This window comes from Stigmatopora nigra, chromosome 15, assembly GCF_051989575.1.
Source record: "Stigmatopora nigra isolate UIUO_SnigA chromosome 15, RoL_Snig_1.1, whole genome shotgun sequence".
Taxonomy (NCBI): domain Eukaryota; kingdom Metazoa; phylum Chordata; class Actinopteri; order Syngnathiformes; family Syngnathidae; genus Stigmatopora; species Stigmatopora nigra.
In genome coordinates, this window is record NC_135522.1 from 8785707 (window position 1) to 8812716 (window position 27010).

Below are 27010 nucleotides of genomic sequence, written 5' to 3' on the forward strand. Positions count from 1 at the left end.
AGGTGGATGGATGGATGGATGGGTGGATGGATGGATGGGTGGATGGATGGATGGATGGATGGATGGATGGATGGATGGATGGATGGATGGATGGATGAATGGATGAATGGACGAATGAACGAATGGACGAATGGACGAATGGACGAATGGACGAATGGACGAATGGACGAATGGACGAATGGACGAATGGACGAATGGACGAATGGACGAATGGACGAATGGACGAATGGACGAATGGACGAATGGACGAATGGACGAATGGACGAATGGACGAATGGACGAATGGACGAATGGACGAATGGACGAATGGACGAATGGACGAATGGACGAATGGACGAATGGACGAATGGACGAATGGACGAATGGACGAATGGACGAATGGACGAATGGACGAATGGACGAATGGACGAATGGACGAATGGACAAATGGACGAATGGACGAATGGACAAATGGACGAATGGACGAATGGACGAATGGATGAATGGATTGATTTTCATTGGTGGATGGATGGATTGTTTTTCATTGGTGGATGGATGGATTGTTTTTCATTGGTGGATGGATAGATTGTTTTTCATTGGTAGGTGGATGGATGGATGGATGGACCCAACAGTGAATCCAACTTCTATATTTCATTGGTCATATCATTATATTTGAAGGGATTTACAGTTCAGTCATGGTTGAAGTTGCAGTATTGATTCCACTTCTGGCTATATTGCATCATTTAGAAGAAACGAGCACATACCAAAATTGAGGCTGTGTTCATTATTTCTTGCTTCTCAACATCATAACTCAGCTTTGTGAGTTGCCACCTAGCTGCTTGTAAAGCTCTTCAGCAAACACGAATGACGTCGTAATATTTGAGTTGGCAGGGCACGAACTGCAATTTAGAACCATTGCTAATCCATATGAAGAGTTCTTCTACGTTATTGCACACTGGCATATTGCCCAGAAGAGGAAATATTGACATATTAGAGGGAGCATGTTTGTTGTTATCGAGGTTTAGGTTTCATGGTAACCACATTCAAAGTAGTTATGCACTGAGTGTCCACATTGGATATAGCACATTTTTTTGATTTGCTAAAGGGAATCCAGGACAAATTACAAGATTTACAATGTTTTTCGAATAGTTAGTTTCTTAGTGTGGCCTTACACAATTAATTTATCAATTGGCAGTCCATTGGTAAATCCAGCTAATGAATAACTGGGTGACCTCTGGACAAGAAATTGTTAGTCTAACGTCTGAGAAAACACCTACTTAAATTAGATCATTTAATGAGGTTAAACCCACATAATCCATGGAGCTCATACTGCTTTGTATTCTTTCACTATCTCTATTTCCATCCAAACGTTTACTCACTTGTGATTTATGATTGCTGATAAAACACACAGGTCATTTATATTTACCAAATACGTCCACAACCTAATGAGTTCAAGCGCCCAAAAAAATGTTAACAAAGATCGCTGAGTTTGTTTTTTAAGTCAATCATCTCATGTTTATGAATGCAAAGTGTTTCAAAATTGCATTATGGCATCCTAGCAACCAATTTAAGAGATAGGCTTTCCTTTTATTAATGTCAAACTCATTTAATTTCACAATACGGCTGAAAATTAAATGAGCTTTTGCAAAAAAACACTCCCTTTTTATGCTTTGCTTTATTTAGAACATTTATTGCCAATATTTTTGTCTGCTTGTGAATGTTTGGGAATATTATGAAAATGTATTTTTCTGCACTACTGAGTCTTCAGGCTTTATTGTACAAATAATATTTTAAAATATTTGCATAAACGTATGTGTATATGTGATATATTTCATCAAAATATGAAATGCTTTTACTAATTGACAGTATATCTTAATAGAAATATGACATTTTCTCCAGCATCAGGAAGAAAAATAGTTTTGAGGATACGAAGATGCCCTCTAGTGGAAAATATAACACACTGAAATGTAAAATATGAGCAGCTTTTACACATTTAGTGTTTTACATTATAAAAAAATATGAAATCATAAAGCATTGTAAATAAATATTATTATTTATTAGTATAAAAATCCTCAGTCTTTTTTTCTTGCAGATATATCACATTCAAGAAAGGCAAATAATGTATATAGTATAATTCAACACAAGGATTTAGATTACATTAAAATCATCAGGAAACAAATACATTGATCAACAATTAATTAACAAGAAAAATACTGACCATTCAAATCAGCTAAGACAAGACAAAAACAATAAAAATCGGCAACAAAAATAATATTCTTTTGTAAACAATCGTTTTGTATTCACATTCAATTTCAACAAAATTTGATTCCATCATCATAATATTTGAATTATTTGTGAATTATTGTGAAAATCTAATAATTAGACTAGCAGCTGGAGCCAAACCCCGCCCATTCCATGACGTCACACACTGCCCATCTTGACCAAGATTGGCTTATAACCAAGTTTGTCATTACGAAAGGAACCTGAAACCTTCCCAAAATGATCTTTCAAAGGTGCAGGCTCCTCTTCAAGAGCTGTCGGAATACGCTGCTGTCTTCTCTGGATCAAAACGAATTTCTGGGAAAAAAACGAGAGTAGTCCAGTTCGTTGCAGTCATTCATTCCCCAATTGATTTTTAACCACTGCAGATCTGGGAATGCTCCCTAATGCTTCTTCTCCACGTGGGTTGTATTTAATAGGAAAAGGACGTAAATGGAGGTCGACGCATTCGCAGAGAGAACCGTCCTTTGCCTGTTTGACGTGGATGGAACTCTGACACTCCCGAGAGAGGTGAGCTGCTAATGGATCCGTCAATATCCGACATTCACGAGTACTGTTGTCACCATGTAAACATATCGATACTACAAAAAATACTCCATACTACAAAAAAATGTCAGATTTTTAAAAAATCAACACTGTCTGTGCCATTGAACATGATGAACATCTTTTCATCTGCTCTCTTCAAATGAATTTATCCCAAGATGTCACATTAAAATTAATTGGACGTATACTGCCGTCAATGGCAGCCTTGACTTAACTATGAAAATGCCAAAATAACCACCGTCAAAATCATTTATACTCAATGACAACAAATATAATCAGTGGTAGTGCAAAAATAAAAAAAAATGTTGCAGGTCCTGCAAACACGTGGCTCTCGAGCCCCATTCGGGTCCCAGGCAAAATGAATGTGGCTCTTTGCTTCTTTTCATATATTGTATATAGAAGCAAATAAAAATAATGGTAATCGTGTGTCAATGTCTTTCCTCCACAGGCTATGAAGGAAAGCTATTAATTTCCTTTGCATTAAAACAGTGTTAACCAGTCTTTTTTCATTATCAATTTTAAGAGGCTACTTAAACAATGCAAAACACTTCTTTTACATCTTTGCATTTTCAATTTACAGAAAATAGACCCAGAACTGGACGTTTTCTTGCAAAGGCTACGAAGGAAAGTGAAAACCGGAATTGTCGGAGGCTCCGATTATTCCAAAATAGCAGAACAGCTCGGGGAAGGAGATGATGGTAAGTCTCAATTTATGTGCATATCAGCCTTTCCAATGTAAACGTGCATGAGAATATTTATTGACACTTCATTTGGCTGCTCCTCTCTTGCAGTCATATATAAGTTCGACTACGTATTTGCTGAGAACGGCACCGTGCAGTACAAGGATGGGAAACTTCGTTCAAAATATGTAAGTGAAAGTGGAAAGAATTAATAGGACAATTACTGCTACACTCTGGATTTTTTTTTTTAGATTAGTTCAAGCTAAGTAGGCCAATACATAGAACAAGTGCTTTATATTTGCTGGAACAGGTATTTATACTTTGACTGCAGTACAGAGTTCATGTTATGCTCCACTGAGCAAATTATCTTGTTAAATAGTTGTCAGTTGAATTCTTTCTACACTATTTATATTTTTTATTAGATTATTATTATTTTTACATTAGTCTAGAGGTCCTGAATCTATACACATTGTGTAATAGTTTTTGTCACTTATCTTTACTAAAGCACTTTACCACTTTTACTAGTTGTATATACCTTTCTTTTATATAGTTTATATTTATATATTTTTTTTTAATCCATTATACTTTTGTCTATATCCCTAACACCCACGTTTCAGCGAGAAGGGATCATAAAAGGAAAAATAAAATAATAATGAATAAAAAAGCGGCCAGAATGAATGAATTCCATAAAATGTAATCCTTGAAAATATGTATTTTCCTTTGTTAATTGGATTTACTATTTATTTTTTAAATGTAGTTAGTTGTACAACTCTTTTGTGACCTCACACAGTTAATTCTTTGCCTGCCATTGACAGCAATGGACGTCCAATACAGTTTACCTGGTAGGTTTTAATGGGTTGGAGTTCTATTGTTATCAATAGGTAACAAATTCCCCCTTTTGCTAAATATACAACACAAATACTCTTATTTTTTTTAGATGTCTGTGAAAGAGTTAATTTCCTGGACTGACTACAGAATAACAAACATGAATATTGATTTGATGCATGTTTCCTCATGGCAGACAATCCAAAACCATCTTGGGGAAGAACTGCTGCAGGATCTGATCAACTTTTGCTTGAACTACATAGGACTCATCAAACTTCCCAAAAAGAGGTTTCACACACACTTTTTTGTCTTTGCTTTTGTCTTAACAAGAATTGGAAAAAGTTCAAAAGTAAAAAAAATGTTTCACACTTTGCATTTTATAGAATCGATCTTTCTCAATGAATCCCTCGGTTTTGATTTACAGGGGAACGTTTATCGAGTTCAGGACTGGCATGATCAACATTTGCCCCATTGGTCGCAGCTGCAATTTGGAGGAGAGAATTGAATTTTCGGAAATTGATAAGGTAAATATATATAAATATATATATCTTGACATTTTTTACATCATGTAGCAAAAGTCACACACGCTGCAGTTTTTGTCAACATTCTGCTAGAGACCATTCAATTCATGAGATTAACAAATCATACCTTTTATTGAAAATGATAAAACCTGATAGTGATTCTTTTGAGACTGCCCTTGAGCAAATGTCATATCGTAAAACATTACCAAGTGTGAAATGTTAACTGTGGAGAAGGATAGAAGGTTAATATTTACTTGCTACCCAAACAGGTCTGTGAATAATGAAATTTGCTTCATTAAGTGGAGAGTTTAAACATTGTTCCGCTTTTAGGACAGTTGACCTGGCTGTGCACTGATGAATCACTTATGCAGACTCGGTTTAACCCTTGAGCTTCTGGCTAATATACTAAAATTAGATTAGAAAATCATGGTAGACTGTCCTACATTCATTCGTTAATCCACTGTATGTTGTCGCCACTCCACAGCGAGAAAGAATCAGGGAGAAATTTGTTTCTGCCCTGGAAGAGGAATTTGCTGGAAAAGGACTGCGATTCACACGAGGTGAGAACGCCACACCATCTTCATTTTCATCAACACAATTTGTGTTAATATAGCTTGTGTGTACATGTGTGTGTGTATATGTACATGTGTGTGTATATACCTGTGTACATGTGTGTGTGTGTATATATATATACATGTGTACACGTGTGTGTGTATGTGTACATGTGTGTGTATATGTGTACATGTATATAAATGTGTACATGTGTGTGTGTATATATGTGTACATGTGTGTGTGTATATAGGTGTACATGTATATAAATGTGTACATGTGTGTGTGTGTGTGTATATATACATGTGTACATGTGTACATATATCTGTATATATGTGTGTACATGTGTACATATATCTGTATATATGTGTGTACATGTGTACATATATCTGTATATATGTGTACATGTGTACATATATCTGTATATATGTGTGTACATGTGTACATATATCTGTATATATGTGTGTACATGTGTACATATATCTGTATATATGTGTGTACATGTGTACATATATCTGTATATATGTGTGTACATGTGTACATATATCTGTATATATGTGTGTACATGTGTACGTATATCTGTATATGTGTGTACATGTGTACATATATCTGTATATATGTGTGTACATGTGTACATATATCTGTATATATGTGTGTACATGTGTACATATATCTGTATATATGTGTGTACATGTGTACATATATCTGTATATATGTGTGTACATGTGTACATATATCTGTATATATGTGTGTACATGTGTACATATATATGTATATATGTGTGTACATGTGTACATATATATGTATATATGTGTGTACATGTGTACATATATATGTATATATGTGTGTACATGTGTACATATATCTGTATATATGTGTACATGTGTACATATATCTGTATATATGTGTGTACATGTGTACATATATCTGTATATATGTGTGTACATGTGTACATGTGTACATATATCTGTGTGTGTACGTGTATATATATTTCTGTGTATGTGTGTGTGTGTGTATGTGTTTATATATTTATATTTATACATATATATATATTTAAATTTTTGTTCAATTCGTAACATAACATAAACAAATTTAAATGAACTTGGATTACAATGCAGACACCCAAAAATAAATGTAATCTAACCTTACACTAAACTTAATTCTATTTTATTCTCCCAATCTTACCGCCACCAGTGGGAATTGAGTCTGCACCAAAGTCAGCCGAGTGAACCACTAAACAGGTGGCCAAATTGTGATAATGACATATAAACATGTAAAATGTCCATAGAAATGTGTATATCGTTTTTTGGTGACATTTAGTGTCCCTGGCAGTTAATGTGCATTTCTCTCTTTGTTTTTGTTTTTTAAATGTCAATGGATTCATTTTGTGGTTCCAATAGACTGTGGTTGTTAAGGCAACACATTCACACGGTTGGCACTGTATTTTCTGGTCTGCCAATGGGTTCACTGAGCTATGAAAACAAAACAGGTTTGTTCACTGATCTAAAAAGTTAAAAGCTTCCATTAGCAGTTACTTTAGCTGGGAGCAATGTTTGCTCTGCAGGTTGTTTAAGAAAAGTCAAAAGTCCATTTAATAGCATATGGCAGGGTGTTAATAGCGTTTTGTTATGTTTGTCCTTATGAGGAAAAAGGAGGAGGGGCTTGGGTCCTCTTAATGGTCCTCTTTGTGTTCCCTGGCATCACAATACCACCATGTAGAGGGATTTTGTCAATGTACGGGTTTGTGAGAAGGCAATATTGACCATGCTTTCTGCTCTTAGGTGGTCTCATCAGCTTTGACGCATTTCCTGAAGGCTGGGATAAAAGATTATGCCTAGATCTGCTGCAGAGCGATGGCCTGGAAGCCATCTACTTTTTTGGCAATGAGACATCAGTTGTAAGTTGATCTACTACATTTTTAACATTTTTTATCCCTCAGTGTCTAGACTGACAGTTGCAAAAAGCACCTGTTTAAAAAAAAAAAACATTTAATTTGGATATATACGTAAGTATAGTGTACAAACTCATTTTATCTGTCGTAATATGCTAGACATGAATAACGAGACACCACATGGAAATTTTTGTACCTACTGATGGGCAAAAAAGCTACCGTATTTACCCGCATATAAGCCGATTTTGTCAGACAAAAAAATCAGGACTGAATTGAGGGTAGGGCTTATATTCGCATAAAAAGACGACATGCACCAAACTGCAAGGTGACAAAGACAAAACGCCATAACCCAAGACAATGTGGCTGATAATTTAATTTTTCTCAAGATTTTCTCTTCAAAGTAACACATTTGTACTCCTTATTAAAACAATAAATATGGTGGGGAAAATTGTGAATCAAAGGGCGGCTTATACACGAGAAATTGTACAATTTAACCATTTTAAGGGTGCGGTTTATATGCATGTAAATATGGCAGGTGTATATTTTACTCGTGAGAAAAGAGAACCCAAATGATTGACAATCCACGAACAAAACAAGATGTTAAACATGCCATTAATTGTTGTCCTCAAATAAAAAACAGTACAACCAATTAGCTTCATTCATGCTAGCGTGCCAATAGAGAGATACACCCAAATGCAATTTAAAAAATAAATGTTATTTCCTGAAGTCATGTCAGGTCTGCCATAGCTAGTTCGACCAGTTTTTTTATTTTATATTTGAGTAAATTAACCAATAAATGGAATATTTCCATGAACTGCAACCCCAGAATGTATCATAAGTCATTGCAGGATTACTCTTATCTCAAATTACTTGTATGTCTGGGCACTCGTATGTCGAGGTACTACTCTTGGCATATTCTCAACTGGAGAAAAACATAATCAGGTTGAACTAATAGTCGTTCTTTTCTTCAGGGAGGAAACGATTACGAGATTTTTGAGGACTTCCGTACCATCGGTTTCACCGTGGACTCCCCGCAAGATACTTTCCGGAAGTGTTGGCAACTGTTCTTTAACAAGCTAAACGCCTGAGTCCCGATGTCCAATTTTAAATCAGGATGTGCGTAAGTTATCGAAGATGTTCAACTACTGATTATATTTGTATTAGCGCTCTAATATGGCTGTCTTTGGGGTAATAGTAACAGATATGAATTATTCTGTAGAATGGAACAGGAATACTTGGTGGATAACTCTTAATGTAGCACGGAATATTTTATGTTGAAGCGAATCTTTTTTCTTTTAGTTTAAAATTCAAAAGAATAGCATGGTTTTTGAGTGGTTAGCATATTTGTCATGCAGTTTTAAGGGTGAGGTCACTGAGGTGTTTGTATTGGTTTTAATCCACTAGAATGCTAAAAACATTCTAGGTTTGTTAGTGTTTCTGAGCTCCATTGATTTGATTTCTGCTTTTATCCAGTTTATATAAAGTTTGATATGCAAAATCTGAATTCAGTGAATTCAGCTTTTATAATATGGTCCAACCTATATTAATTAAATTCTTTTTAAAAGGTTTTATGAGGCACAATTCAGTGAGATATGAGTTACTTTTATTGTTAACGACTGATGGAATAATGTTTACCATATTTACTCGCATGTATACCGACCGTGCATATAAAACGCACCCTTAAAATTGCCTTAAAATCGTTGAATTTTACAATTTCTCATGTATGGGAGTTTTTTTTTCACATTTTATGCAAGATACGGTTTATTTTTTTCTTAAATTTCATTCATAATGGCAAAATTTATTTTGTTTGGTGTATTATCTGTTTATATTTCCTGTATTTTGGGTAAACAATAAATACTACTGCTTACTTTTAGAAAGCTTTAGTCCAGTGAATAAGTCATTGGCCTCCCGCCTCTGTGGACCTGGGTTCAAATCCTGCTTTGCTCTGCTTACCTAACTTTTCCCACTTGAAGGTACCATAAAGTACTAAGTATGATCTGGGAGTGGAAAGAAACAAAACAACAAATACTACTGCTTAATCTTGGTGAGTGGTGGCCCAGTGGATAAGTCATCAGTTTCCCACTTCTTTGGTCTTGGGTTCAAATCCAAGTGTTTGCAAAGATTTTCCCCATATTATTCAGGTAAATGAATGAGATCAATCTACAAGTACTACTGCTTTCTCTCAGAGGGTGGTGGCCCAGTGGTTAAGTCATCAGTCTCCCACCTCTGTGGTCCTGGGTTCAAATCCTAGTTCTTGCAAAGATTTTTCAACTAAGTCATCAGGTAAATGAATGAGATAAATTTACAAGTACTACTGCTTTCTCCCACAGGGTGGTGGCCCAGTGGTTAAGTCATCAGTCTCCCACACCTGTGGTTGTTGGTTCAAATCCCAGTGCCAGCAAAGATTTTCCCAATATTATTCAGTTAAAAGAATAAGTTATAATGCCTAAGTGTATAAGTATTGAGTTGTGGATGAAGCATTTTGTCCAAAAAATGACTAAGTGTTTCACCCCATTTCCTTGTATAAAACGTTTCAACACCTATGTATAAGTGGGGCACGAGTTGGTGTAGTGGGTTGCACACTCGCCTTTGCACGGAGAGAACGTGAGTTCGCTTCCCGGTGTCGGCGGTTCACTGACCAAGCAAGCGGTCGAGGGTCGGCCGAAGGCCGACCCGAGAACGCCTTTCGCACAGACAGGTCCATCAAGTGTCTTCCGAACTGCCGAAGGCAGTTCGGAATATAACCTTTTGCTGAAAAGTATGACTAAGTGTTAAATATAAATTAAAAAAGTTTTTCTTTTTTTTTTCTTCTTCTTCTTCTTATTCCATTGACCAATTCTTCTTTCTAAGTATTTTCAGCCAAACGACGGCAGCGGGAATCGAACCCAGGTCTCCCACATGGGAGTCCAGTGATCTAACCTCTGAGCCAACCAAGTGATTACACTTTTCTTTGTAATCATTTGAGTGTCTTTCCAAGAAGTCCACAGAAACAACTAAGTGAAAAAGTGTCCCAACCGGGATTTGAACCCAGGTCTCCCACACGGGAGTCCGGTTAACAAACCTCTGCGCCACGAAGTGACTACAGTTTCCTAAGTAATCATTTGAATCTCTTGATTGCAAGAACACAGAAACAACGAAGTGAAAATGTGTCCCAACCCTTAAGTTATAAATACAGCTTGTATGCGAGAAAAAAACATCATAATTAAAAAAAGAAAAACAGACTCAAACACAGAATCATGGAATGGTTTTGTGTATTTCTTAGGCTACCACCAAAGGAAACCAAACTTTTGAGATGAAGAGCATCTAAATCCCACATTGGCTTTTCAGGCAATGACATAGGCAGAAGAAACTTCCAAAAGGTTGAAGAACAGTTAGAACACAATAGAACTGATCACAACCTAAAATTCTACAATACAACAGTTCAGTGACAATGACTAACTATAATATAAAGTCATGTAGTCCACTAACATACAAACTAGGCATACACAAAACACACACATAATGACTATTTCATCAGCTCGTTGCTCCATACACTATTTTTTTCTTCTTTTTATTAAACACGACAGTAAAACGAGTGCAACCAAATCGTGTCTATTTTGTGTCAAATCCCACACTTTGATACCCTCATTTCCCTTGATGAAAAATCAACAAATAAACAAACACAAGACAATAATATTAAAGTGAATAGTTGCAGTGTTTTAACATTAAACAGCAAAACATTTGAAATCTAAGTCCCATATTGTGCAACTGCTCCTGACCATTCATTAACTCCCACAACTGACTTTTTCCCTGTTTTAACGCTCCAAAAGTTTGATTCTTTAGCAAAACAAGGATCATTGTTTCTTCAAGACCCTTGCACAGTGAATCTTAAGCACCAGGAACAATATCTCGGCCCATATTAAATATCAAGCAAGTATTTTCAGTCTGTCAAAGAAAGACAAAGAACCCTAACTGAATGGTAGCGCTTTCCCTACTGTTAGCAAATGTGATAATGAAACTCCTTCCATCTTCCCCAACAACACGTTGGATATCATCCGAGTTACGAGGAGGAGGAGAATCCTCTAATGGCAGAGGTGGGCAATTATTCCACAAAGAGGGGGCACAAAGGCTCCCGTCCTGGTCTTCCAATCAAGGCCACACAGGCAATTTACCCAATGAGGATTGCAATCAACTAATTACACTCATTAAGACACTGAATTGATGTCGTATTGTTCGGTGGGACTAAAAACCTCAATCCATTACAGACGGCGCTTTTTTTGTGGGTTAATTGCCCAGCCCGGCGGCGCTAATGTGTGGCTAAAAGTGTAACGTAAAAAGGAAGCATGCACGTGTAGTACATTTTCAGTCCCTCCATCTCCCAACTGTCGATTACATCCACCGTCGCCGTTCTAAGAACTGATGATCTGGCCAGACCAGGTTTCGTGTTTCGTACCGGGGTTCAGATGAATTATTTTCACCTCCACCGCCTGCACCTTCAGGTTCTTGGGGGGCACTCTGCACACTTTGTACGTGACTTCATCGCCTTCAACGGGTACGTATTCGCCGTCGATGCTGGAATTGTAAACACGAATGACAAGTTAAAACTACAATGTTAAGCGGAATCTTTGGCAGATTAGAACTCACTCTGAGATGTGAACAAAGATGTCTTCGCCGCCATGACTAGGTCGGAGAAATCCGTGCCCCTGTGATCTTGAGAAGTTCTTACAAACGCCCTTGTACACGGGACCTGAGTGGGCTCGGACCGTACTGTGGTCACACAAAAACAGAGAAAGGGGAGAAATGCAATATTAAGAATGTTTCATGCAACTTTTTCAAATAAAAACCATTTTGAGGCCAGACTTTGTAATTGTCTTAAAGTATTTTTTTTCATATACAAACGACCCTGTTAGGGCTGTAGTTGATGCTAAAGACTTATGTTGTTCCAGTCAGGGTTTGAGGGTTCGATTCCAGGTTGGTGCTCACTGTGTGGAGTTTGCACGTTCTCTCTGGGCTTGTGTGGGTTTTCTCCGGGTGCTCCAGTTTCCTCCCACATCCCAAAATTAGGCTGGTTGAACACTAAACTTACCATTTAGATTTATGATTTACATTTAGGGTGTAAATTTAACATTTACAATTTGCATGTTCTGCCCAGGCCTGTGTGGGTTTTCTCCGGGTGCTCCAGTTTCCTCCCACATCCCAAAAATAGGCTGGTTGAACACTGTAAACTTTAAAGAGTGACTTACGCCGAGTACGTGCGGGTGCGTTTGGTCGGCAGCGGGCTGGGGAGCTCCCTGGGTAGCGTCGGCTCTCCCCTTTCCTCCCAAACTCGACTGCTCTCCCTCAGAAAGGGGAAGGACACAGTAAGCGGCGCGTCGGGGGATCGGAGCGGGGTCGCTGAGGGGGACGTGAGACCGGGGTCTGTCATGCCGACTTTGGGTGGGAAAGCTGCGGGGTGCCGCTAAACACAGCTGTCTTTGAGATGCCTTCCTCCGTGTGTGGGGTGGAGCCTCGGGAAGTTATCCAGGTCAGCACTGTCTCTTCAAGTCTATCAGGAAGACATGCTGAGAGTAGAAACAGCAGGGGGAGACAGAAACAGGATGAGATAGTTGTCACACTTTCTTAGAACTTTACATTTGACGACGGTGGGGAGCTCAGCAGAACTCGTTTTAATCAAATTCAGTCATAGCTCTACTAGTGAATGCCCCTAGGTACGAAATTTCCAGGTTACGATTTTTTTTATTTTGCAAATGAATGTCTTGAGATACAAAAAAGATCCACGTTAAGAAATCCGGGATTATCCCCCCAAATTAAATGCATTTCCTTATCCGTTTTTATTTTGAAAATATTGTCACAGATGTTTCTATCAAAAAAATGAATGTAAAACATCTGAATAGAATAAACAATAAACGAACATTGCCCCCAATTTATCACTATTTAAGAAGGGATGATTCACCATTGTTTTTGTGCCACGCCCACTCCTGTGGATGATGCTCGTGAGTGACGTCAGAACAGCAGCAGGAGGCCACCACCGAGTGACGTCACCTACCCCTCCTCCCCCCTCCAAAAAAGGCATTTTTACACCGATAACATCACTTAATGATAATTGGCACGGGAAAATGCTGCTGTAAGAATTCTAGAAAGAGTCGGAAATCGGTTTTATTCACATCACGTACACGTCAAATATTTGTCAACTCATCTTTTACAGACAGTAGAGCATAAATATATATGACACTATAGGCGCGCAGGCGGTGAATACTTGTAATTAGAAATGCATTATTCCAGAAATGGGACAATGTGTGTAATGTTCACTTCCTGTTCCCATCCAAAAACAAAGCCTCTCGTGACGCTCGCCACCATGCACCATGAATACAAATGTTACTTACAGCAACGATCTCATCAACTAGCAGGACGCTCAGTTCGCTCTCCCAGTGTATGCTTTAAGTCGACGCGTGTTATTATATAAGGAACGAATTAAATAAATAAGTGGGAAACCTGATGTGACGGCGTCGGACGTGCGCAACTGGCGGAGATTTCCGATCGGGTGATGCGAGGTTGCGCATGCGCAATTAGACTTGCAGGTTGCGAAGAGAAAGTGATGCGTTTAAGGTCTGCTCCCTGTGTCGGAAACTACTATTTTCAATCAACATATTGTTTTGTAGCATCAACAGCCCAAAAATCATGACTTTTCTACGTCAACTTCAACAGATAGACATTGAGTTGGGAGGACAAACCACTTTCTGGAAGGAAAAAAAAGAGTCAGAAGGCCCATAAACCAAGTTCTATTTTAAAAAAACAACTGGATGGCAAGGTTCTCTTTGTAATGCAACAAAAGTCCAACAAAAGCCATAATTTTAAGTCATTTTTCTGCACAGCATTTATTTACTTTTTGAAAAATCCAAAAAATGACCTAGTTTAAATAAACAAACAAGCTGGCCACCCAATAATCTCACAGCGGATAAATGAAACACATTTTGGGTATAACAGTTATACATGTCAATGTAGGATTTTAAAGGCTTGTCTCTAATCCCTCGTTGCGTTCTGTCATCCCACAAATGACAAATCACAATAATCAAAATGATGACCCTGATATTAAGTTGAATATTGTTCACAACCCGTTAAAAAATAGTTCTTAACAATACAGATATACATGTTTGTGATTAAAATCCAGCATCTATAAGATTTGCTTCTTTTGGCTGGCAATTTTACGTTCAACACAACCATAAAAAAAAACAATTTGATCAAGTTGATGCATGATTAAGCACGTAAGCTTCCAGATGTGACTAAAGTAGCCAATTGTAAAAAAATGTTGGCACCAGGCATCCTTTTAAATCAAACAAAAAAATAATTATCTGGTCCAATGTTAGTATGTCACAATCATAGTTTAACTGTTGATAATTAAAATGATAATTTATCATGTTACTTTACATAATGGCTCAATGCTTAATGATTGGGCAACTATAATCTAGTCTTAGATGTAATAAATAAAAAAAGGGCAAATGATGGATCCTTTTGTTAATGATAATGGCACATTACCTTATATTAAACCTGATGTTCAAAAAGTAGCTTTCAAATCTCTTCATTACCTAGTCTGTCTCCTTGTGCAGTAGGTCTGCAAGTCCAAAACCAAGTTCTGCTTTCGCACAACATGTCGTTCAGAACTCCCCGATGATAATTCATATTATGCTCCTTTTAATTGTTCCACCAGGACAGAAGGCCAAGTCCAGGCTCAGAAATGGTACCCTGAGACAAGAAACAAAATAGGTACATTTCAGTATTATATTACAGTGGATAGTTATTCAAAAGTGAACACTTTCAACCTGCAACCTGAAAATTTGAAATCATTATAATACTCACTATTCTCATCACTAAAGAGTATAGTCTGCAAGAGCAGAAAACATAAACAGAAATATAAATATACATATATGCATATACAGATCTATACACACATACATACACACCTCCACACATACACACGTACACACACACATATACACACATACATACACAGATACACACATACAAAAAAAAGGGTGACTTATAGACCACAAGGTTCAGTAATCTAAATATTGCTACTAGCATCAGAAATATCCCATCTTACTATCAGAGTATACGGCGCAAACTTCTTTTCGTTGGTATCCTGTGCGGGGGCCGCTGCTGCCGCCGCCGCTGACTGTCCAGGTTGGGCAGGCGGCGTCTCGTCAATCTTTGGCCCCGTTGGCGACGTATCCAAAAATAACTCATCGGACACTCGAAAACGGATTTCCTCTCCCTGGTCCATGTAGAGGTCGTGCGCCCCCTCATCTGTCTCGTACTCCCAGAGCCAAACTTGCTCTGCTTCATCGCTTCAGCGGTAGTTAAGGAAGACACAATCGTAAACTATATAACTATGTAACATACTCTGATGTTATACTTGACAGGATACAATTTGGTGGGTTGCTGGAGAGACTCCGGTGGGATGAGAATGTCATCAAAGAAGCCCATGGTCACTGAAAAAAGAAGATATCAATTCTGGATGCACTAATTAGGCTTATTGTATTTTGCTTCAAATACATTCATAGCAAACAAACTTACCGTGAACGCCTTCTTGACTACAGTACTTGATTTTTCCAACCAGTATCTCGTCCAGGAATGGGTGGAAAACGACATATCTGAAATGCACTGCCCGGAGGAAAAAAAAAACAGTCAGGTCCTAAGAAGCAATTTCAAATGTTTTGTTCCTATTTCAATAGAACTACAAATCGCAATCATGTACTGCATTTTTTGATAATTATGTGTAAATGGAGACAAAATTGAATTATTTTGGGGCCAAGTTAGTTATGAGGAAATAGAGGACAATATAAAACTTCATCATACCTTTTGTGTGTGATGCACCATCACCTGGGAAAATATACGAGTCTTCCAGTTTCGTGATATCATACAGACATATGCAAAGCCCGACATTGTAGACCACCTGGGAGAACAAAAAGGCAGCAACTGTGATGCACAAAAAAATAATTGGCTGGCCTTCAGGGTGTCCCCCTTCCTCTGACCCGAAGTCGGCTGAGCTAGGCTCCAGCACCCCCCGCGACTGTAGCGAGGATAAAGCAGTTCAGTAAATGAGATGTATCAACTCAAAAATGGACTTGTACAAAGGACTTCAATCATGATTTATGATTTCAAAATATATTAATAGTAGCTCAAATTTACGTTGTGTAATTGCAGGTCTTTAAATGCCACATTTTGAATAGCGGTTTACTGTAGTGATGCCACTGTCCCTGAAAGGGTTAAACAATGGCCGTATAGTAGACATGTGTAGTTCATCAAAGATTTCGGCATCAATCAAGATTTACAAGTGCAGATATTCAAATACTGAGATATTGTTTTACCTTATTGGCCAGTTTTTTGTTGAGTTCCTCGGAAACAGCTTCGTTGAGCTGTCTTTGAAAGCTCCACGGAGGGATCCTGACCGTGTCCACCATCTCCACCAACACAAACATGGTGCAAGCCCAACCACACGTGCTGCAATCTAAGGGAAATGAGGTTGCCTGCGACCTACATGTTAAATGAGATGCGTTATCTTTAAAATAAAACAACCCAAATCTGAATTTAATACTGTCGTTAGCGACAGCCCGAAGTGAAACACGGCGAGGCCATGTGTTTTTTACGACAGGTCGGAGTGGCTTACGACACGTGATAAATTTAAAGGGACAGTAATGTTTTTCTTGTTTACTATAGTTGACAGTACGTACTTATTTAATGATGCAGCTGACATGTGTGGAATTATTAAAGATGTGTTCCTTCGAATGATATGGGTAACCGAAAAAATAATAATTTAATTCAGTGAGAAAGTGATTTATTATTATTTATTGATTAGAATTCATGTGTTCGTTTGTTATTTGTCTTAAGGGATGATGCAACCACACCCCTGTTTTAACAAAAGCAATGCAACAAATTGATTTTGATCATTTTAATTCAGCGTCTTGAAACATTGAAAACATTTCACACTATAAAACGACACAAAATTCATGGACAACAAAAGCTGTTTTGTTTTAATATAAAGTTAGGCAGTAACGCTCATGATTCATATTTGTCTTCATTTGCTTCTTTTTGCCAAAATGAATGTTAACATCACTCATAGACAAGTACAACTTCATCTATATCTTGATTTGATTAATCAATTTTAAATAATTTCCCACAGCTACCTTTTAGTCATTGACAAAATCAAATTTATATTATTATTATAAATTATATTATTAGAAATCTATGCAACTCTAATAATGCAACTGCAATAATAATCATTTTTTCATTTTGACTGGTAGCAGACTGTAACTTATGCATATTAACATTTATTAAAAGAAAAGCTATTAATTCTGCTTTACAAAGAACAAGACAAACAGAAATAAAGTCTACAACACATCATGGGATAACTCAAATCATTACTTTCTTGGTGAATAGTATATGAAAATGTAATAGTTTTATGATTTATCAGATCGAAAATAAGCAACTGCAACATCGACATCGTACTGTTGGCAATTAGATGCCTGCTAAGGATAAACAGTCAAAAACAAATCAACCAGAAACAAAGTGCAAGTGTATACATTGTGTACTAACATTTGGACACCCTAAGAATGGATTGTGTGTTACGCAATGTTCAGAAAATGCAAGGTGATTAGCGTAGTGTCATTGGTTATTTAGCTGACAAAATATGTCCTCATTGCAGATTTGATAAATGCTGAAATACACAAAAAGGCAAGTTAATGCCAACAATAGCAGCATGTATATTTTAGAGTACAAAATTAACTACAACTGGAAGGAGTGTGGACTAATGAATGTGGACTTTGATTGTATTGTAATTTGTAGGATATTAAACTTAACCTTAAGTCAGAGTCCTACTGCAACTTGTTAAGTCTAATTCCATAGTGGTAATAATTTTTTATGTTAAAAAAAAATCACAAAAATACACTGCTGCAGGGTCACGTGCACTAAAGCCATAAGCAAACTGTGTGAATTTCTTTTAAAGCATAATGATTTAGCTTAGCTACTCACACATAGTTTCCTATACTTATTTAGTTCGACTCTGCATCGTGCAATTTACTGTGTGCGCTTTTCACCTATTCAGCGACCTTGTGCATGTGCATGTGCTTTTTACCATAAAGGATTCAAAGTTTGCCTCTACTGAGCATTATCAGTAGAGTTCACAAGGTCTTTTCTTCCACTATGCTTACATTTCATGCCTTTCACCCATTCCCAATTGGCCCTTTTGGCCAAAATGAACCAATTACTGAAGCTCCTTCATCCTGTTGAGGGCAGAGCCGGCTTTGAACCACTCAATCTGAGTCTCGTTGAAGGTGTGGTTCAGGGAGATGGACTCCTGACTGCCGTCGCTATGTTTGATCACCGCTGTCAGTGGCTAGAGGAAGGACAGATGATTATTCGATCATAATGAGTGTCGATAATAATAATAATCAGATATAGAACTGCGTATGACAAAATTGGTAGTGCTTCTCCATAAGAGTTTACGGTATTTTGAATATAAGGATGTCCCCGATCTCAACACTGAATCATGCCTGATCACTTTATTTTTAGATGGTTGCAATTGGACCAAAAAAAATCTGGTTTGTGGAATTGTTCATTTTAATTTTGAACATATTGACGGCACTAGACAGCCAATACATTTTGATTGGAAGGGGTGCCAGTTACCCTGTTACCCAATCTTCACAGCTGATTAGTGACTGAGGGGTGGTACTTACATTGCCGGGGGCAAAGGATTTCAGCCCTGTGATTGAAATGTGGTCATCAGGGCGAATTTTGTCGTAGTCACTAGCATTGGCAAAGGTTAATGGGAGCAGGCCCTGCTTCTTCAGGTTAGTTTCTGTAAAAATGCAAACAGAAATATACATCATTAGACAAGAGAATCAGAAACATACCTTAAAATTAATAATGTTCTTTATGTAGAAAATGTATGGCTACTCTTTGCTTAAAAAACTCTCCTCTTTCCCCTCGTAAACTTACCGTGGATTCTAGCGAAGCTTTTCACAATGATAGCACGTCCCCCCAAGTGTCGAGGCTCGAGGGCAGCATGCTCTCTGCTGGAGCCTTCACCGTAGTTTTCATCCCCAACCACCACCCAGTTGATTCCACTTGCCTAAGTTTGGGATTAAAATACTTCTTTACACATGCCAAGTTTGAAAAACCTTTAAAAAAAATGATAAAAGTATACCAATATTGTATGAAATGTGTGCAAAAACTGAGAAAAAACCACCTCAGTTCAAACATGCAATTGGCATGCCCTGCAGCATTTTTTTGTTATATTTAAATGCTAATACCACTTGTTGATGTTTTGTAACTTTGACAGTTTATTGTATCTTGGATGATTTACATATCAGAGCATATTGTAACCTGAAAATGTGCAGGTTCAAACATTCATAAGTACAGGTGCCACTGTATATTGGGAAAAACTATGGTTTTACTGCATTTCAATCAACACTATTATATGTTAGAACTTTAGGTTTACCTTATAGTGGCGAGCCACATCCGGCACGCCATCATACTCTCCGGTAAGAAGGTTCTTCAATTTGTTGACTCCATCGTTTTCTATGTTAACGGCACCGATCAGCATGTTGTTAGAGATGTTGTCAAGGTGACCACGGAATTTCAGCCAGGGCCCAGCGGCACTGATGTGATCAGTGGTGCACTTTCCCTTCACCTGGAAGATTAAAGTGAAAAAAGTGTATAAGAAGCTAGGATTTATCATTTTTGCAATATCTTATAAGTATCCTTTGCATTCCTGAAAGTACTCCTTTCCTCTCTACTTGTAGGCCATTTTATTTGTCTACTCTACATGGGCCAAAATATAAATTGTTTTAAAGAAATAAACATATTATATATTTCCTCCTACCTTTATGAGGACCTTCATTTCATCCAGATCGTTTCCATGCCACTTGTCAAAGGGCTCTAGGAGCTGAAGACGGTTGCTGGAGGGGTTTACGTCCACCTAAAAGACATCAAATATGAGACCTTCAAAGGAGTCTTGACTGGGTTTAAGTCTGGGTTTCACGTAAACATCTATAGTGGTACCTCGACATACAAGTGCCCCGATATACAAGTAAGTTCATTAGTATTGCATAGTGACTGCATGGTGAGGCTTCTGTATTGATGGTATTAAAAAAGGTATAAAAATTGACAGAGCTAACCTGAACTGAGCTTCCCTCAGCAGGCGGGTGCTGGTAGGTGTCTTGACCGGGGTCAAAGTCTCTTGAAGGGAGCTCATCACCAGTGGGGGCTTCCAGTTTAAATTTCTCTCCATTAGGAGCAGTCAAGTAATCCGTCTCCGGATTAAAGTTGAGGGTACCAGCAAGAGCCAAGGCAGTGACAATCTATGATCGGTTCCATAAGAAATATGTAAATAACACTAAATCACACTGGTTGGCTAGGATAAGCTCTAGCAACCCTTGTGAGGGTATGGAAGATGGATGGATAAATCACAGTAACTGTTTTCCCCCATTACAAACAAGGAAATTATATCACTACAGATTATTGGTTATAACATTTAGGCAACAAGAATGCTTACCTCAGGAGAGGTGACAAAAGCATGAGTGGCAGGGTTAGCGTCATTTCGAGCGGTAAAATTCCTGTTAAAAGATGTGACAATTGTGTTCTTCTCTCCTTTTTTCACATCCTTCCTGTTGATAGTAAATGCACAAAGCATGTTACAATGAAGCACTTTGTATTTATCATTCACAACTTCTTTAACTGTATATTTGGGGTCATGCTTTAGAAAGCAAAGTACAGTGGTACCTCAACATACGAGTGACCCTACATACGAGCAATTTGAGATGCGAGTAAAATTTCAGGCAAATCTATATCTTGATACGAGACAAGTTTTGATATATGAGCAGACAGTGGACGCGAGAGGCTGCTCATAAGAACATCATGGGACTGCCTTTATGGTCGCAACTCTCTTGTGTAATGTCTCTATGAGCACTGGGCGGAGCTTGCATTTTTTTCAGTGTTTCTTCCCCCCGTTAGTCAGTACGAATGGCGCATATATTACTTCTTGTTGGCAAGTGGTCATACGTTATCCTATTGTGAAGACATTTGTGTGCATCATTTTCAGAATATTTTGAAGGGAATACAAAAGCAAACAACCCTAGATAGGTTGCATTTGAAAGTCATGGTGGAGGCGGGGTAAATAGAACCAACCCAAGTTATCAAAATTTAAAACTAAATTAGAATGAAGTTTAGTGTAAAGTTAGATGAAATGTATTTTTGAGTGTGTCTGCATCGTAATCCAAGTTCATTTAAATTTGTTTATCTTATGTTACAAGCACATTGCCGTGCTAAATGACTTTCTAGTTCATACCTGTCCCACTGTCCAATGCAAGGTCCACATGCATTGGCTAGTACAACCCCTCCAACGTCACTCAGGATCTTGGCCTAGATGAGACATTGCAATATTAACCTAAAGGCATTCTTTTCCCATTTCGTCAATGCACGCACATACACTCACAAACTCACTCGGTGTCAATACACTTAAGTACACCCATTTATAAATGAAATATATACTGCACTGTATGTTTTACGCGGTTCTGAGTTGACTCACATATCCGTCCCTCTCAATGGTGGCACGAATTTGTTCTGAACCAGGGGTGACAGTGAACTGGGCCTTGCACTTCATGCCTTTATCCAAGGCCTGCTTAGCGAGAGAAGCAGCTCTGCCCATGTCCTCATAGCTGGAGTTTGTGCAGCTACCAATCAGACCTAGAAAATGATCATGTTTCATCTTAGAAGACCATAAGGCTCAATACATATACTTTGATCCCGATTTAGGCAGAGGTATTCATAATTAGATTAGATAACGTTATTAATCCTGTATTTGGGAAATGTCATTGTCACAGTAGAAAGAGGATGAGAATACGGAAAAATACATTTTAGACATAAATAAATAGAATACAAATAAATAAATGCTACTTTTGCTACAGTTTTTGTCTGACTTACATAATTCACGCAAAAAAAAATCCTACCCCCTTGGCTAAAATAAATATTATTATTATTTTTTTTAAACTGAACATTCGTTTTTCTCCAAAATGTACAATTCCACCAAAATGTAATCCCAGGAAAAATCCCCATAAAAATCCACATAGGGCCAATTCATTTCCAAAGGAATATTCAACAATCTCAATTGTTTCCATTCACCCCATTTGATTTTTTTTTTTAAATCGGACCTGACAAAACCGATGTGAAATTATCAGGTAACCCCTGAATGACTCAAAACTATTTAATTGACTCCCATTAAAAATGCCAAGAGCAAAGCATCCCCACGCATTCCATCCAGAAAACGCATTTTCTACTTTCGAATACTCTTATCATCATGATTCTAGTGGTGCAGATACTGTTATGCATCGCCAATAATTTGACTAAACAATTTAACTGCAGAGAGAGCTGAAAAAGGAGAACCCTTAACATCCTGAATCAGCAGAAATGTAATCGGTGGTCAATAACACAGTTGGTGGCAAGAAAAAGAAATATCTTATTTCACTAGACAAAGCAACACAATTCAAAAAAAAAAGACTTACCAACTTTAACCTCCAGGGGCCAGCCACTCTTCTGAGCAATGTCACCAATGTCAGACACAGGGTGGGCTAAGTCGGGGGTGAAAGGCCCGTTGATGTGTGGCTTCAACTGTTAGGAGGGTGAAACAATGAATAAAGACAGACAACGTGGGCATGTTTGCAACTCAACAAAGGCCCAGAATTTCTGACTAACAATACAGAATTGACAGCGAGGCGGAACATGTGAGAGAATACAACTGAAAGGCCAATGGAAAAATCATCTAATTTTAACAAACAACGAGAAACCGCCATTAAATTGGAGGATTTAAAAATGATCAAAGCGTTTCTATGAAACAACATTGCTTTCACCGTTTCAAGTATAGTAAACAATTTGAAACAAATATTCACCTCACTAAGATTAATCTCGATGTCCTGGTCATATTCACAATCTTTATCTGGAACCAAGTCATCTTTGAATTCTTCAGCTAGGGAAGCAATCTCTATAGGAGTGGGAAAGGATGAGAGGGAGTCATATATTGTGAATATGTATGTATTAACAGATACTGATTAAATGGATCACCTGCGCGCCCCGTTTTTTCAAGATAAGTCTTCATGCGATGGTTGTAGGGGAAAACAGATGTAGTAGCTCCGATCTCGGCACCCATGTTGCAGATGGTGGCCATTCCTAAATAGGTAAAGAGACCAAAGAAATTAAAAAAAATAATATTTTTAAAAAAGGACAATTCAATTCCATACAGCCTCAATACCTGTACAAGAAATTGAGTCAACTCCAGGTCCATGATACTCTACAATGGCACCTGTGCCCCCTTTTACAGTTAATATTCCAGCCACCTTCAGAATAACATCCTTTGGAGACGTCCAACCAGAAAGCGAGCCTGTCAGCTTTACACCAATCACCTGAAAGAACAAGAAAATACTGTTTAAGAATACACATAAGTACAGATGTATATACTCAAAACTCATGACTTGCCTTGGGGCATTTGAGTTCCCAAGGTATTCCAGCCATGACATCCACAGCATCAGCTCCACCAACTCCAATACAGATGCTACCAAGACCACCACCATTTGGAGTATGGGAGTCTGTACCAATCAGCATCACCCCAGGGTACGCGTAATTCTCCAAAATGATCTGCGCAAACCAGGGGATATTTCCGAATTCGTCATCACATCTGAGCCAGGGAAATCTCTGGTACATATAACCATTGACATCAATAGGAAATGGTTTCTTCTGTGTTTTGTACCTGATGGATGATCCCTGATCCAGGTTTCCAGAAGCCAACTCCGTATTTGGCACCAGCACTTGCAAGGAAATTATATACTTCCTCATTCATTTCCTGTGAATTTGATTGTAGGGGATTAATTGGGGCCAAGTCATGTCCATCTGTGTGGAGTTTTCATGTTTGCATGCCTAAGTGGGTATCCTCCGGGTACTCCGGTTTCCTCCCACATTTCAAATATATGCATGGTAGGCTTATTGGACACTCTAAATTGCCCTTAGGTATAATGGATACAGTATAAAGGATAACTTTATCCATCCCGTATTTGGGAAATTTCAGTGTGGCAGTAGCAAGAGGGTGATTAGACAGAACAGCAAAGCAAAAGCACAAAGTACAAAGCTTTAGCTGTAGTAGTAGTAACAGCAGTAGTAGTAGTAGTAATAGCAGTAGTAGTAGTAGTAATAGCAGTAGTAGTAGTAGTAGTAGTAATAGCAGCAGTAGTAGTAGTAGTAGTAGTAATAGCAGTAGTAGTAGTAGTAGTAATAGCAGTAGTAGTAGTAGTCGTAGTAGTAATAGCAGTAGTAGTAATAGCAGCAGTAGTAGTAGTAGTAATAGCAATATCATATTAGTAGTAGTAATAGCAGTAGTAGTAATAGTAGTAGTAGTAATAGCAGTAGTAGTAGTAGTAGTAGTAGTAGTAGTAGTAGTAATAGCAGTAGTAGTAGTGGTAATAGTACATAGTAGTAGTAATGGCGGTAGTAGTAGTAATGGCGGTAGTAGTAGTAGTGGTAATAGTACATAGTAGTAGCAATAGTAGCAATATTAGTAGTAGTACATAATAGCAATAGTAGCAATAGTCATAGTAGTACATAGTAGTACATAATAGCAATAGTAGTAGTAGTACATAATAGCAATAGTAGCAATAGTCATAGTAGTACATAGTAGTACATAATAGCAATAGTAGTAGTAGTACATAGTAGCCATAGTAGAAGCAGTAGTAGTACATAGTAGCCAAAGTCGAAGCAGTAGTAGCAATAGTATTAGTAGTAGTAGTACATAGTAGCTAAGTAAGCATGTCTTTCTCACATAGATGAACTCATTGCATTGCATAAAAGGTGCTAGACAGCCAATCAATTCAAAATGAGCTGGCTTTCTAGCACTAGTCAATGTCACCCAATTAATTAGTGTGTAGTGCCTGTAGGGTTTGAAAAAAAAAATCATAGTTCATGCTGGTTAATACACATACACAGTGGGGACTAGTTACGTTACAGACAAAAATATTAAAAGCTGCTTAAAATGTGAATTCTCCTTTGTGCAATTGTTATCACCTTAGCCCTTTGCAGGTCCTGAGCCCCTCCGATCTGAGCCTCAATCAGATGATCACAGTGGATTGTGGACGGTACTGCCACTTTAGGCAGACCACTGCTGATGAACTGAAGCATGGCCATTTGAGCAGTAGCATCCTGCATAGCCACACGGTCCGGTCGCAGGCGCAGGTAAGTGCGACCGCGCTCGATTTCTTGGCCTGCCGGATCATCCAGGTGACCGTACACAATCTTCTCAGACAGAGTGAGAGGTCTGTTAAGTCTGGTAGAGGGAATGGGAATGTTAATACTACTGCCTTGTAGTAAAATGTATATTTGGCCACTACGGAACTGACCTTTTACGCACAATGTTAATTTTCTGGTGCAACTGCTCATAGTTAATGCTGGAACCAGGCTCAAAGCGGCTCATTGCCACTTTGGCCTGGGCACTGAGGGCAGCCGAGACATGAACTCGCCTTGCGCCAGTTCCAAGGGCCTGCTGAGATAGGAAAAAACAAAAAAACAAAGTCAGACTACAGGAAACAACAAAGCCTTTATCCCACAGTCATCACACATTGCTGATACTGTATATAATAAATCAAATAAAAAAGTGAGCTAGAGTGGATGGACAAGTTACAATCAAATCAAGAGACGCCCTATAAACATGTTTAAAGTTCTTAATTTTAGCCACCAAATCTGAACACACTGATAAAACTGACATACAGAATTACATTCCATAATAAAATATTTTACCGATTATTGCTGTTTGAAATTAAGGCTATAACAGTAAAATGTGAACAGGAATTTAATTTAAAAAGAAATAAAGCAGTAATCTAATCAATCTTTGCCTTGATTCCTCATAATTATAAATAATGTATAAATGCTTGTTTGTATTTAATTATCCTCATTAATTGCATTTCTGATTTATAATTGAATTTTATATTGAAGACACTTTGTGAAGACAATAAATGGATTAAACAAATGGATTGTTTTATGAATATTTTTACTACATATACCTTACAAAAGGGCAATTAGACACAGTTTAGTTTTACTTTATATGAAAAAATGGCTTAATTGACAATACGTGATGCAAGTCATGCCTCCTTATGTCAATGCGTCACCCTTACCAAAAAGCTGCCTAAGTGTTATTTTTACATGCTCGGTTAACCTTGGTGTCACCTTGCAAGTGTGAAGCCAGATTACAAGTGAATTTATATTTTTTGTATATCAGATTTGATAGCATATTGTAAATTTGTATTTGTTTATATTACACGAGACGCAGATAAACACCGTTTTTTGCGTCACAGGGACGTTGCGACCTGGCGAACAACGATTCATTACACACAGATCTTTTCCGCTCTGATATCAATCAATAGTGGACCACACTCTCAGATATCACATTTCTTTTTTTTTAGATATTTTGAATTAAAAAAAATGCTTCAAATATCTGGTAAAACAATGTGACGTTTTCTTACCCGCAACCGAGTAACGGTGAAACTGTAGGACGCCATTTTGTTTCAGAAGAGGGACCGTCGCGCAAAATGACGTCACGAATAATCGGACCCGTCATGTAAATACTAAACTGTTTTGAAAGAGTTTTAAAGGTTCTTTTGCATTCATGTCTAATGGTATGAAATATCTTTGTAAAACTTGACCTTCTACTAATCAGTTTCATAAAAAAATAACGAATT

General features: G+C 37.8%; 4 protein-coding genes across 6 annotated transcripts; 1 reads left to right on the plus strand and 3 right to left on the minus strand.

Moving 5' to 3' along the window:
* Nucleotides 1-2407: 2407 nt before the first annotated feature.
* Nucleotides 2408-9145, plus strand: pmm1 (phosphomannomutase 1). Of its 2 annotated transcripts, XM_077733941.1 has the most exons (9): nucleotides 2408-2581; nucleotides 2679-2769; nucleotides 3383-3500; nucleotides 3594-3670; nucleotides 4504-4595; nucleotides 4732-4831; nucleotides 5313-5388; nucleotides 7159-7274; nucleotides 8240-9145. In XM_077733941.1, the coding sequence occupies exons 2-9, from the start codon at nucleotides 2692-2694 to the stop codon at nucleotides 8354-8356; spliced, it is 774 nt and encodes a 257-aa protein (XP_077590067.1). In that variant the 5' UTR covers nucleotides 2408-2581; nucleotides 2679-2691; the 3' UTR covers nucleotides 8357-9145. The 2 variants fall into 2 exon arrangements, with proteins under 2 accessions (XP_077590067.1, XP_077590066.1); XM_077733940.1 differs by having other exon boundaries at nucleotides 2408-2769.
* Nucleotides 9146-10502: 1357 nt separating this feature from the next.
* On the minus strand, nucleotides 10503-13800 carry csdc2b (cold shock domain containing C2, RNA binding b). 2 transcript variants are annotated; one of them, XM_077733945.1, is made up of 4 exons: nucleotides 13631-13800; nucleotides 12491-12808; nucleotides 11892-12014; nucleotides 10503-11819 (listed from the first exon to the last, which is right to left on the minus strand). In XM_077733945.1, the coding sequence occupies exons 2-4, from the start codon at nucleotides 12670-12672 to the stop codon at nucleotides 11657-11659; spliced, it is 468 nt and encodes a 155-aa protein (XP_077590071.1). In that variant the 5' UTR covers nucleotides 12673-12808; nucleotides 13631-13800; the 3' UTR covers nucleotides 10503-11656. The 2 variants fall into 2 exon arrangements, with proteins under 2 accessions (XP_077590071.1, XP_077590072.1); XM_077733946.1 differs by lacking the exon at nucleotides 13631-13800 and adding an exon at nucleotides 13201-13612.
* A 210-nt stretch (nucleotides 13801-14010) lies between these two features.
* On the minus strand, nucleotides 14011-16874 carry polr3h (polymerase (RNA) III (DNA directed) polypeptide H). Its single transcript, XM_077733942.1, has 6 exons — nucleotides 16613-16874; nucleotides 16101-16197; nucleotides 15819-15905; nucleotides 15670-15733; nucleotides 15346-15589; nucleotides 14011-14987 (listed from the first exon to the last, which is right to left on the minus strand). The coding sequence occupies exons 1-6, from the start codon at nucleotides 16721-16723 to the stop codon at nucleotides 14937-14939; spliced, it is 654 nt and encodes a 217-aa protein (XP_077590068.1). The 5' UTR covers nucleotides 16724-16874; the 3' UTR covers nucleotides 14011-14936.
* Nucleotides 16875-17178: 304 nt separating this feature from the next.
* Nucleotides 17179-26962, minus strand: LOC144208849 (aconitate hydratase, mitochondrial-like). The gene is made up of 18 exons (XM_077734886.1): nucleotides 26795-26962; nucleotides 25676-25818; nucleotides 25344-25602; nucleotides 24040-24132; nucleotides 23769-23927; nucleotides 23545-23695; nucleotides 23358-23462; nucleotides 23186-23277; nucleotides 22802-22907; nucleotides 21829-21986; nucleotides 21589-21662; nucleotides 20797-20908; nucleotides 20420-20602; nucleotides 20125-20220; nucleotides 19741-19932; nucleotides 19239-19371; nucleotides 18977-19098; nucleotides 17179-18636 (listed from the first exon to the last, which is right to left on the minus strand). The coding sequence occupies exons 1-18, from the start codon at nucleotides 26828-26830 to the stop codon at nucleotides 18505-18507; spliced, it is 2346 nt and encodes a 781-aa protein (XP_077591012.1). The 5' UTR covers nucleotides 26831-26962; the 3' UTR covers nucleotides 17179-18504.
* Nucleotides 26963-27010: the final 48 nt, after the last annotated feature.